This window comes from Misgurnus anguillicaudatus, chromosome 22, assembly GCF_027580225.2.
Source record: "Misgurnus anguillicaudatus chromosome 22, ASM2758022v2, whole genome shotgun sequence".
NCBI classification, from domain to species: domain Eukaryota; kingdom Metazoa; phylum Chordata; class Actinopteri; order Cypriniformes; family Cobitidae; genus Misgurnus; species Misgurnus anguillicaudatus.
In genome coordinates, this window is record NC_073358.2 from 9071778 (window position 1) to 9083460 (window position 11683).

The window sequence follows — 11683 nt, forward strand, 5'->3', positions numbered from 1 at the left end:
TGGAAGTAGTTTGCATGTGTTTGAATAAGAGAGATAGTGAATCTGATCAACAGTTAAGATATGGTGATCGGTCTGTCAGATGCCTGTTGTTGGGTACGAGCTGAGGGAGGAGTCTCTATTTCTCACCTCAGGCAGACATTGAGACCTGTTCTTACATGCTGGCAGCTGTTAAAGCAGCCGAGGGTTTAGGGCAGGTTGAAACAGGTCCTCTAAAACTCTTCATATTGGTCTTTATTTGCATCAGTTTATGTGAGGCATTGCACAGAGAGTTACGTTTGATACTATTTTATTATTTATTTAGTTTTTACTAACACAAAGTGACATTTTGGCTCTAATAGTAACTTGCATATACTGCACTTTAGCATTTACTATAGTAAGTTGTAGTACAGTATATTGTAGTATAATATATACAGTATACAGTAACTATAATGGATTAGAAAACTGCAGTAAATACTGTAGTACAGCTGACATTTGATAAGAAATAAATCACACTTTTACATCATCCTCATAATCACAGCCCATTACAAGTGCTCTGTCTGCAGTTGTTATTAAATCTACATGATGATACTGCAGCTTAAAATCCCAAATGAAAAAATATTGTTTGTATTTGATTATTACTGTTAAATATAGGCCTATTCAAATATTTACTGTTTATAATAATTGCTATGGTAAGATTCAAAAACACTATTGTGTCTATGAATTTACTATAAGTTTACTATATAGCAAATATTAAAGTATACCACAGCAGTTTTTCATGTGGGATGTATTTGTTTATCACACAATGGAATTATACAATAAAGTGACTCATTGTCTATATGGTGTAGTAATGGGAAAATGTGTCTGAATGTGAAATAAACATTAACTCTTTGTTGCATTAAACTGCTGCAGTGGAAGTCTTTATGGAAAGTAGCGCCCTCATCTGGTAATAATCAATCACAACCCTTTTTAGTACGTTTAGGTGTACCCAGGTGAAAAAGTAGCACACTTCCATAGTGTACTTAAAAGTGCTTTATTTTCGCACACTAATTTTGTACTTAATATACTAAAAATTCATCTGATGTTCTTAAAATCATCTAAGTGTACTTCACTGTGCTATTTTGAGACACCATAAATATGAACTAAAATGTGCTAAAAATGTATTTAAAAAAATGTATTTAGGTACCACTTGTAGTAAACTTGAACCCGTCTTTGTTTGAAAGTTGAGTTCAAGTTTAATACAAGTGTTAACTAAATACATTTTTTAATACAGAGATAGTATGTTAAAAGGGCATTTTAGTTAATATTCATGGTGTGTCAAAATAGCACAGTGAGTACACTTAAATGATCTTAAGAACATCTTAAGAAGTAATAAAGATGAATTTTTAGTATATTTAGTACAAAATTAGTGTACGAAAATAAAGCACTTTAAGTACACCATGGAAGTGTAGTACTTTTTCACCTGGGTATACCATAACTTAGACTAATTATTTTTTTGCAATTCTAATATTTATATATTAAGATGGAGAAAACATATCTTTGCTGCTGACATCAAAAGTTGTGTATTTAGGTGGAGAGGTGTAAAGTACTCAAGTATTTTTACCTTTAAACAATTTATTTACTCAAGTTTAAAGGTATCTCTACTTTATCAGTGTTTTACTTTTAACTTTTCTTCACTACATTCCCATGCATAATACTGTACTTTTTACTCAAATAAATTTCATAAAATCAAGTTGTATTTTAACCTTTAATAGGCCTACTTAAATACATTAAAATCTACTATAGTATGTATACTTTTACTTTTATATAAACTTTTACACTGTAAAACTTGAAAAGTTGGTTGAATTAACTTCATGCTGCATTTTCTATCTACAGTGTAGCCTACTTGAGAATTACACATATACTTCTATTGGTAACAACAACAAAAAAATGGAAGTTTTATAAACTAGAAGTATTTTTAAACATAAGTTGAAAACACTTCAATTTTTCAATTACATTTTTTAAGTGTTACCAATTGAAGTATTTTTTTAAATTGAACTTTTTACAGTTTTTTAATTTAACGAAAAATTAAAGATAATTAGAGTAAAATAAAAAGATATCTATTATGCTTCAGAATGTATTGATCTAAAAGAAAAAACACTCACATGTACAGGCTCTTCCTGCAGTAAGGATACGCTGTGTTGACAAAAAAATGCTTTAGTTTACATTTGTACAATCTCATAAATAAGATAAGAAGGTACAAAAATTGTCACAAGGGCGGTACACTTTTGTACCTAAAAGGTGCATATGGTACCTTAAAGGTGCATATCTGTTCCTAAATGGTATATATAAGGATCTTTTTAAAAAGGCACCATCCCAGTGACAACATTTGAACCTTTTTTTTTTTTTACAATGAACAACTTTAGTTTGATCACCACCTATGTCCAGTCTAGGATAAAAATTTGAACCCTGAAAATAGATTATATGAAAGAAAATCACAAACATCAGGTGCAAATATATTAGCATGTAAAGATGGTTTCATCAGACGCATGCACGTTGTCATGGTTGCGCACCTGTTTGCTTGCATGTTTTTAAAGCTAGGAGCTATGGTGAGCATGCACATTTAAATTTCGCCCCATGCAACTAACAGTACATTCAAGCTATACATTGTATCAGTAGCCTACAGCAGTGGTTCTCAAACTGGGGTCCGGGGCCCCCAGGAGGGCCACGATATGGTGCCAGGGGGGCCCCAGTTTTATGACATTTTATAAAATACACTCATTTATCGTGAATTCTGTGTAATTAAACCTAAAAACATAAGGCTACTAACCAACAGCACTACTTTTTATAACTTTATATGTTTTGTTTAATTAAAATGTTACATTTTAGAACAGTTTTTGTCATAAATTTTCTTTGGGGGGGCCGCAAAGGAATGCACCGGACACAAGGGGGCCGCACGCGTAAAAAGTTTGAGAACCACTGGCCTACAGTATGTGTTCAAACATGGGATCAAACTAATAACCATTTGAACTGTGCATGTTACACAAGATGTGTTTTTTATGATTTTTTATTAAAATAAACACAAAAGATTAACTTCTGCTTATCATGCATAATGCCACAGTCTCTTTAGATCTTTGATGTACCACATGCTTGATAGATGATCTGCTCTTCTCTGAGATGAAAAACCATAAGTGCATTCGCTGCGTACGATTCTATACCTGCTGCATTTCTCACATGATAAATAAAAGATGCCTCTTAGCTCTTTACGGATCTGAAATGCCTCAGTAAATTGTCCCTCAAGTGGAATAATGGTAAAGGTGTGCTCGCTATCACTTTTCCTGTTTCCTTTTTTCTCCTAGTGAATAACGCAATATAATTTCTACAGGTATATTGCAAATGCAGCAGGCTCTTACAATCCCACAAGTCACTTTAATAGCTTGATTTGGTTGTTTACAGTTAACAGGTCTCCAACTAATACTGCATATGTATTAAGACCTTGTCCCTACATTTCACTGCAAGTTGCATTCTGTAGTATACAGAAAGACATAACTGTTAATGATTAATGATTTATAGTTAACACTGCAATATTACATAAAAATAAGAATTGCCTGTTTTGATTTCACTGGAAATTTCATTCATATCTTGCAAACATGAGCGTGTCTTTTATTATAAACCCTCACGAAGCATCTGTAGCAGGCAAATATTATGACATGAAGCGCAATACAGAACACATATTTTGACATGACGATTTACACACATGGCCTGTTGCGATAAACTTGACAGTAGTTTTTTTTGTGTGTGTGTTTTTTAGAGAGAGACAATATATTGCCATAGTGTTTACTTGTGTGTTTGTTTGCATAAAAATGAATGTCACGAAAAAATTAACGTAAACGAGCCGGCATGTCTACTTTGTTCAAAAACAGGTGCATTGAAAATTGCTATGAAAAGTCATCTAACATAACCATAACTAGCGTTTAGATTTGAGGTGTAGCTATTAAAACATGACATGCAATCAGAGTAACACTTGTCTAAAGCAATAAACCCTGTAAAGCTGGAATTTATACTGAAAAATTACTCGAGAAATGCATATTTTATATTTATTTATTTATTTATGTTTTAAATATTTAGAATATTTTTTTCTTACATTAAAATGGTCTTAAAAAAACAAAACTATCGAACATCGAAATTATTTATGGGGCAATTAACTGACTTATGAAAAATAGCTATCATGACGATGTTTTAACAAGTTTTCCATTCGTGCCTCCTCGGAAAAGAAGTCACGAGCCGATTGGAGTTATTTGTTTGACACTTTTGAGTACATTTAAAGCTTCAAGAGTTAGTCACCATTTACTCCAATAGTAGAAAGAAACCCCCCCCCCCAAAAAAAAAAGAATTGTGTTAGGATTTTCATGAAAAAGAATGTATTGCGAATCAAACAACATGAAGGTAAATTAATTAAAAGTTGTCATTTTTGGGTGAACTATTCCTTTTAAAGGGGACATTTTACAAGACTTTTTTACATGTCAAATACATTTTTGGTGTCCTCAGAGTACTTATGTGAAGTTTTAGCTCAAAATACCATATAGATAATTTATTACAGTGTTAAAATTGACACTTTGTAGGTGTGAGCAAAAATGTTCCGTTTTGGGGTGTGTCCTTTTACATGCAAATGAGTTGATCTCTGCATTAAATAGCAGTGTCATAGCTGGATAGTGCAGATTAAGGGGCGGTATTATCCCCTTATGACATCACAAGGGAGGCCAAATTTTAATGACCTATTTTTTCACGTATGCAGACAATGGTTTACCAAATCTAAGTTACTGGGTTGTTCTTTATCACATTTTCTAGGTTGATAGAAGCACGGGGGACCCAATTATAGCACTTAAACATGGAAAAAGATTTTCACGAAATATCCCCTTTAAAGCTTTGTGTCTGCAGGCATGGTGTCTTTCTTTCAGCGTGCCTGACGGTTTGTACTTCTTCCTCGCTGCACTTTAGGTAACTGTGACAAGGCTGGCTTGTTCCTCATTAAATATACATGCACTTTGTCTTCTAACACATTTGCATAGTGAAGCCACAAGAATATCCTCAATCCATTTGTGTTCATGTGGTGCTGTCGAAATGAGCAGACTGCATAATCCATGTGTCACAACATCTACTCCGCTGCCAAAGCGAATGACATCACTCACTGTTATTTACAAGAAAACACTGTCTTAATCCCTGAAGGATCAGTAAGGTCAGTAAGCATGCAGTGATTTAATTAAATGTTTCAATCTTCAAACAAGGGTCCAACAAATGTCATGATATATCAAATGTCTCATATGTCTCGTCGTGTGTACTGTTAATTAAATCAGTATGTACTAATAAACAAACACTGTTTATGACTACAGTCACACTGAAACACATCTTGTTGCCATTAATAATATGCTATATACAGTATTTAACTATTTTCCCGTTTTCTGTGGTTTCTTTTATTTATCTTTTATATTGGTAAATATTGGACAGAACACACAGCTGCGTTAAAATTGACCCCATATGTTTTGTCCAATTATATTTACCCACCATGGGTCAAAAATAACCCTATTTTAAGTGTTGTAAAAGGCTATTTAAATGACCAAAAAATTGACAATTTCCATCTAAAACCAGCCTAAGCTGGTTGGGTGGTTTTAGCTGGTCTCACCGACTGGTTTTAACTGGACAGGCTGCTATAGCAGGCTAGTTTTATAGGGGTTTTGGTCACTTTGTAACTGGACCAGCAGACCTTCCACCCAAAACCAGCTGACCCACCAGTTTTTGCACTCTTGGAGGACCAGCTACTTCTATCTTAAACCAGCTAAGACCAGACAAAAAGGCAAAGCCAAGCTGTCCAACACACTTAATTCTGCTGGGTTATGTTTAATGCTGGGTAAATATTAGACAGAACACATGTTGGGTTGTTGTTAACTCAGCCATGAGTGGAAACAACCCAGGATTGCATTGAAACAATCCAGCATAGGTTTATCTAATAACACAAAATGAGTTCTGTCCAAAATGTACCCAGCATTGGGTTACAAATAACCCATCACAATTAAGAGTGAAGCGTCCAGCCTGCTCAAACTGGTTTAAGATGGTGGGTCAGCTGGTCTGCCAGACTGACCAGTTTAGACCAGCCACAAAGTGGCCAAAACCCCTCTAAAACCAGCCTGCTACACCAGCCAGACCAGTCGGGTTTTAGCTGTTCTTTTTATTATTGGTGCATGTCCACCTTATCATCAAAAAGTAACGTTTTTACTAGGGATGTGTCACGGAGTGACTTAATGCGGCGGAATCTAAAATGGCGGAAATAGTTCCGCCCGGACCATTGTCCGTGAAACACGCAGCCAGTTCCAGTAACTAGCCGTTTCTCAATACCAAGTACGCCAAACTCGGACTTGTGTCCTTTGTAGTTCGAACTTGCAAGTTCAGACTCGGAAGAACAAACTCCTGACGCGAAATGCATTCTGGGAAACTTCGCTGTCATAAGTCCACACAAGTCTCCTCTAATGCATCCTCGATAAAATGGGCGGATCAACAACACATTCGGGGATTTTATGTGAACTTGGGCTTGATGCGAACTTTGAATTGGAACAGTACTTGGGCCGCGACTGATGACGTTTCACAAGTCCATAAGAACGCAAGTACAGACAAGAACGCATATTGAGAAACGGCTACTGAGAGTTGTCTTCGGGCGGTCCTGTTCCGCAGCTCGCGCTGGGCAGCCGCAGGGACGCGGTTAATAGGGGGACGAGTGAATGAAAGCCGCAGCCGTAGCCACGAGTAAAGCCAATGGCAGAGGAGATATAACCTCCAAAGTAGTCAGAAAGCCACATTGATCCGGCGTTCGCAACGAAGCGAAGCGGAGAGAGTACGGGGCTGAAGACCCGAGAGTGGAGTGAAGTTTATTCCGGCAAACGCTGTGGGTGAGACGGAGCGATCTGTGTGTTTGGAGAGACGTAATTGTGCGGATATTTCAGACTGGGCGAAGTCAAAACAGACGATTGGGCTGAAGAAAACACGGAGCTAAGTGTTAAAGCATTCCTTTGGAAGTAATTGTGATTGACATGTACTATTTACCTTGAAGAGATTGTGTACATTGAGAAGTCACCGGAAACGCATTGAGAGGAGGAAGGAATGAAGAAGTTGTTGTACTATCGACCTTGTATACACCAGACCTCTGGAAGAGAGAGGGAAGTATTAAGTGTCAACGAAACTGTGAGTACGTTTGAATTGTCGTCTTGCCAGTGACACCCTTGCTAATATTGTATCCCAGTGTGTTCCCTGTGTGTTCGTTCAGTGTGTAAGTGGCCCCACCCGTGAAAAAGATTGGTGGGTGAGCCGGAACCAGCTGAGGAGAGGAAGGAGTGTGTTTAAAGGTCGTGGTCTTGACGTCTCCATATGGTCATCCACCGCACCGACCCTTTCAACTATTCAGGACTATTTCTCGGCCCAACGTGGTGAGGACTATTTCCCGGCCCAACGTGGTGATTCTGACCCTAATTCACCGTGGAGTGCAGTGGGTGACGTGTGTACACCTGAAGAATTGCAGTGTTGTGCTGTGTCAATGTTGTCAGCGATCAATTTAAACAGACAACTTTTGGCCAATACCGATATTAAACACTTGTATACAATACTATACAGTTGGTCTATTAGCTAGTTTATTTCTGCATCAAATTATTTTTACTGAACATGAATTGGATCTAATTAACATTCAACTGACCAACATAATAAGAGAGGCACAAATTAAGCTAAAACAAATATAATAAGACAGCATGACAACCTTCAAAGGTGGTTTTTGCTATTCAGCATTTATTTTATTAACAAATTTTTTTTTACATATAATGGATTTCTTTATGCAGTTAATTAATAAACAATCGGTATCGGCCTTTCTCATGCTATTGCCGATATGCCGATGGTTTCAAATTCATCAAAAATCGGCCGATAAATATACCCATAGTGGTATTCATATCAATATTTTTAAATACCCATGCAAAATTTCTGTTAAAGCATATTGTAAAATATAGCAATTTTGAAGACTGCAAAAAATCTTGACATTTTATTAGAATGGACTGAAAATCCCACTACAACACTAAAAGCATCTATTTCTCTTTACATGTCTATTCAAACTATCTTTTTGTGTGCATGCAATCAGTTTTGTTCAGTATTTCAAGTCAAACCTAAAATATGAAGTTATAGATGCTCCAATGGGAATTCTGAGAGCCGTTTTGCCCAGAAAAAGGGGAAAATAACCTTCTCTCACGCTGCATCTTTACTTATGAATTTATCATGATGTCCGTACAATACACTGGAATCTCAGCCTCCTTTAATATTTGAAGGCTAAATAATTCATATAATAAAATATGGTTTTCTTCAACTATCTCCTCTTAGCAGCACTCAAAGTGTTACAACAGGAGGTTGGCTGGTGAAGAACGTCACATGGGACTAAAAGTGAATAGTGTGTGTGTGGGGGGGGGGGGGATAAATGTACAGTATATTTAGATAAAACTTGTTTGGAGGTCACTTCAATAAAACGTTCTAAACTTATCCATCCTAACCTATTTGTTCATTTGTTTCAGAAGAATGGCGGTTTTATATAAGCAATTAGGTCTATGAAACTTTGGTGTTACAGTGACTAAATATATAAGAGCTAACAACATTTCTTAACGTTAGCCGTTTTAAATTGTTTATAAGGTTCACGAAACTCACTGCTTTAAAAATACTATTACAATAATTAAGGTCAAGTTATTTAAAGCTCAGCATCCACGTGATAGATATGTTAAAAACATAAAAAAGCACTTTACTTAACTGATCAGTTGATAAACGGAACCGAAGAATTCACTTCAGGTGGACTGATGAACGTCACCTCCTCAGCGCTGTGCGGTGACGCGCACGTCTGCCGCGGACGCGCTTCACAGGTCTCCACTGCAATGAAGGCGCGCACACTGAGAAAACTTCAGCTCTATAATCGCCTCAAATCTTAGCGAATTTTTTTAGAAATTTTATTTTCGTCGGGAGATGTATGCCGTTAAAGCATATTAAAGTTTGCTGAATGCGTTGGATACGGGTCAGATGTTCTGTAAATACTATAATGTGAGTATGAATGCAAGCATTTCATTGGTTCAAATTAAATAATTTCAATAGAAGTATTTTTTTATGTAGCTTATATTATTAAGTATTATTTTTATTATTATTATTAAGCTATTATTGTTTATTTGTGTAGTTAAACGCAAAATATCTGCATAGATCCATATTTTTATAGAAATATACTGTGATATATATATTTTTTCTTTTTGACAGTAAATTATATTAGCATTATGTTGTAGTGCACGTGTATTATTATTATTATTATTATAGTAATTGTCCAACAACTATTGAATTATCAGATGCATCTTTAGGAAGTTTTTTTGTCAATGCTGGGTTATTTTATCTAATACACAATTTTCATTATTAATGTGTATATTTTGTAATGCACAGCAAGTCCCTTTTTAATAGTATCTCGGACATTGTGTGCTCCTCGTTGTGTGCTCCTCATTGTCCGCATGATGACCTTTATATTTGGTTATATAAATGATTTGTGCATATGGGTGACTTGTTTATGTGGGCTGAATGACTCTGTGGCTTGAGGAAAGTCCAAAACTGTCATCCCAAAATTTGAAATTTATATTGAGCAACTCTGATTCACTTGTGGTTAGTTACTGCATTTGTCTTTGTCCTTCATTAACATTTCATGACAGAGACTGTATTATTTGTAAAGGTATTTGTAAATATCATGGCCACTCTATCTAACCTAATGCGTTTAAATACAATACATCAATAACCTGCACTGTCTGGAAAATTTGTCAAAATGGGTCCTTAGCTGTCTCTGGGGCAGTGCCCTTTAAAAAGGTCCCAATGCATACCATTAGGTAGAGATATGAATACATGTGGTACCAATATGTGCCATTGAGGTACTAATGTGCACTGTTTGGTACCAATATGCACCTCAAATATGAACTATTTTGGTGCAATTCAGGAATAGTTTAATACATCATTCATTGTCTTACTTTTGCACTCATGTGGCATGCATTTTGCATCCAAATGGGAATCTACAGTACACCTGCGCACAATTCTGCATGTATTAATTTGACAGCTAAAAGCCAAAGCTTTGGCATTGTCAGCCCTAAACAAATATAACAGGTCTACTTCTGGACAGTGTTGTGTCTAAAGACATCTTATACTCAAACATAGCAGCTTATTTGGGTTATTCGTGCATATTGATGTTTGCAGCCAGGTACTATTGGTTGGCTTGATTTGATGTCCTGATTTGTTAATGTGTCTCTAAATGTATTTTTCCGACCTGCACAGTTTGTTGATGGAGAGGATTTCGAATGACAGCTGGAACAGTGGTCATCACAGGTGGAATCCTAGCTGCCATCATCTTATTGACTATTGTTACGGTCTTGTGCTACTGTAGACTGCAGGTAATGCTGACATCTGTTAGACAAGCATGTTTTTAAGCATGATGTTTGCTGATAGTGCTTAACAAGATAACCATTGTTAGGTTTACCAAAAGTTCATGCTCCTCTAACTGACATTGTCACTTTGTCCATTAGTATTACTGTTGTAGGAGGGAGGAGTCGGAGGGAGGGGAGGAGGAGGAGGCAGACGTCACCAGGGCACCTCCAACTCCACCACGTCGACCGAGCCCACCCGAGAGTCCGCTGAGTCTTTATCCCTTCCCTGAATACGCCTCCACCAATCAGCTTCTAATGACTGCAGAGCCTTTCCAACCTAATGGACCGCTCCGGTATCCTCACTACAGACCCAGGCGCTCCTACACTTTCTGCCCGTCCTGCTCTGGATATCTGCCGCTTTACGTGAGCCCTCAGGAGAGCCTGCGTAATGGAGGCGGCAGGATCTGCTACGGGACTCAAGAGGAGTTGAACCTGCCGATGGACACGCCCAGCTTCAACAAAATCGACCTGTTTCGCTCGGTTACCATGCAGGATGTTCTGTCCCATCACAGCATCAGCACCGATGTGTAGCATCTCTTATTCCACTTGATGTGTTGTCACACATGCTGATTTGTGTACCCAGTTACTGATTTTATTTATTTTATTCAGATTTTTCCAAACGTGACCGAATCTGTGAAAACCCAGCTAAATTCATTTTTTTGTGATTTACTGTTTTCTACATAAAAAAATCATACCTAACCTTGACATCTTTACTATTTAAGGTCATTTCATAGATTAAAATAATATATTAAACTTTCATACTCCAAATCTCATGACATTTTCGTGACGATTTTAGGTTAGCCTATTAGTCTATGAGATGATTTGTGAATTTTTTTGTCCCAAAATTTCATAATGTATCAGAGGGTGTTATTGGTGAAAAAAGGCAACTGTTTATTTTATACTCGCACTCCTTATGTGTAACTTTGAGGGCTTTTAATGGCACGAAAATTTTTAATATTATTGTTCACATACATTTTTCTGGATCACTGGTATGTTGCGGTGAACTAGGTAGAAAAGTTTAAAATTATGGTGCGGATGTGTATTTAGGGTGTAGGCTACAATTGTAATGCTGACTAAAAGCCATAGCTCTACATGTAGGATGTGAATTTGTGAATTTGTTTCTGTAACCCATTGAATTGACAGGTTATATTGAGTGCCCAGGGATGACGTATTTTTGTAGGCCAACCTGGAAGTTAGCAAGACCCTGATGCCCTCGCCAA

At 36.7% G+C, this 11683-nt stretch overlaps 1 protein-coding gene across 1 annotated transcript; it reads left to right on the forward strand.

Annotated features, from left to right (window-relative positions):
• The first annotated feature begins 8602 nt into the window (after positions 1-8602).
• On the forward strand, positions 8603-11683 carry LOC129441031 (protein FAM163B). Its single transcript, XM_055200737.2, has 3 exons — positions 8603-9060; positions 10315-10430; positions 10563-11683. The coding sequence occupies exons 2-3, from the start codon at positions 10338-10340 to the stop codon at positions 10992-10994; spliced, it is 525 nt and encodes a 174-aa protein (XP_055056712.2). The 5' UTR covers positions 8603-9060; positions 10315-10337; the 3' UTR covers positions 10995-11683.

Excerpts from the sequence above, each read along its gene's own strand:
- LOC129441031 (XM_055200737.2), top strand. The coding sequence starts at position 10,338 with ATGACAGCTGGAACAGTGGTCATCACAGGTGGAATCCTAGCTGCCATC. Across the intron at positions 10,431-10,562 it reads TGTGCTACTGTAGACTGCAG|TATTACTGTTGTAGGAGGGA; the intron begins GTAATGCTGACA and ends TTTGTCCATTAG.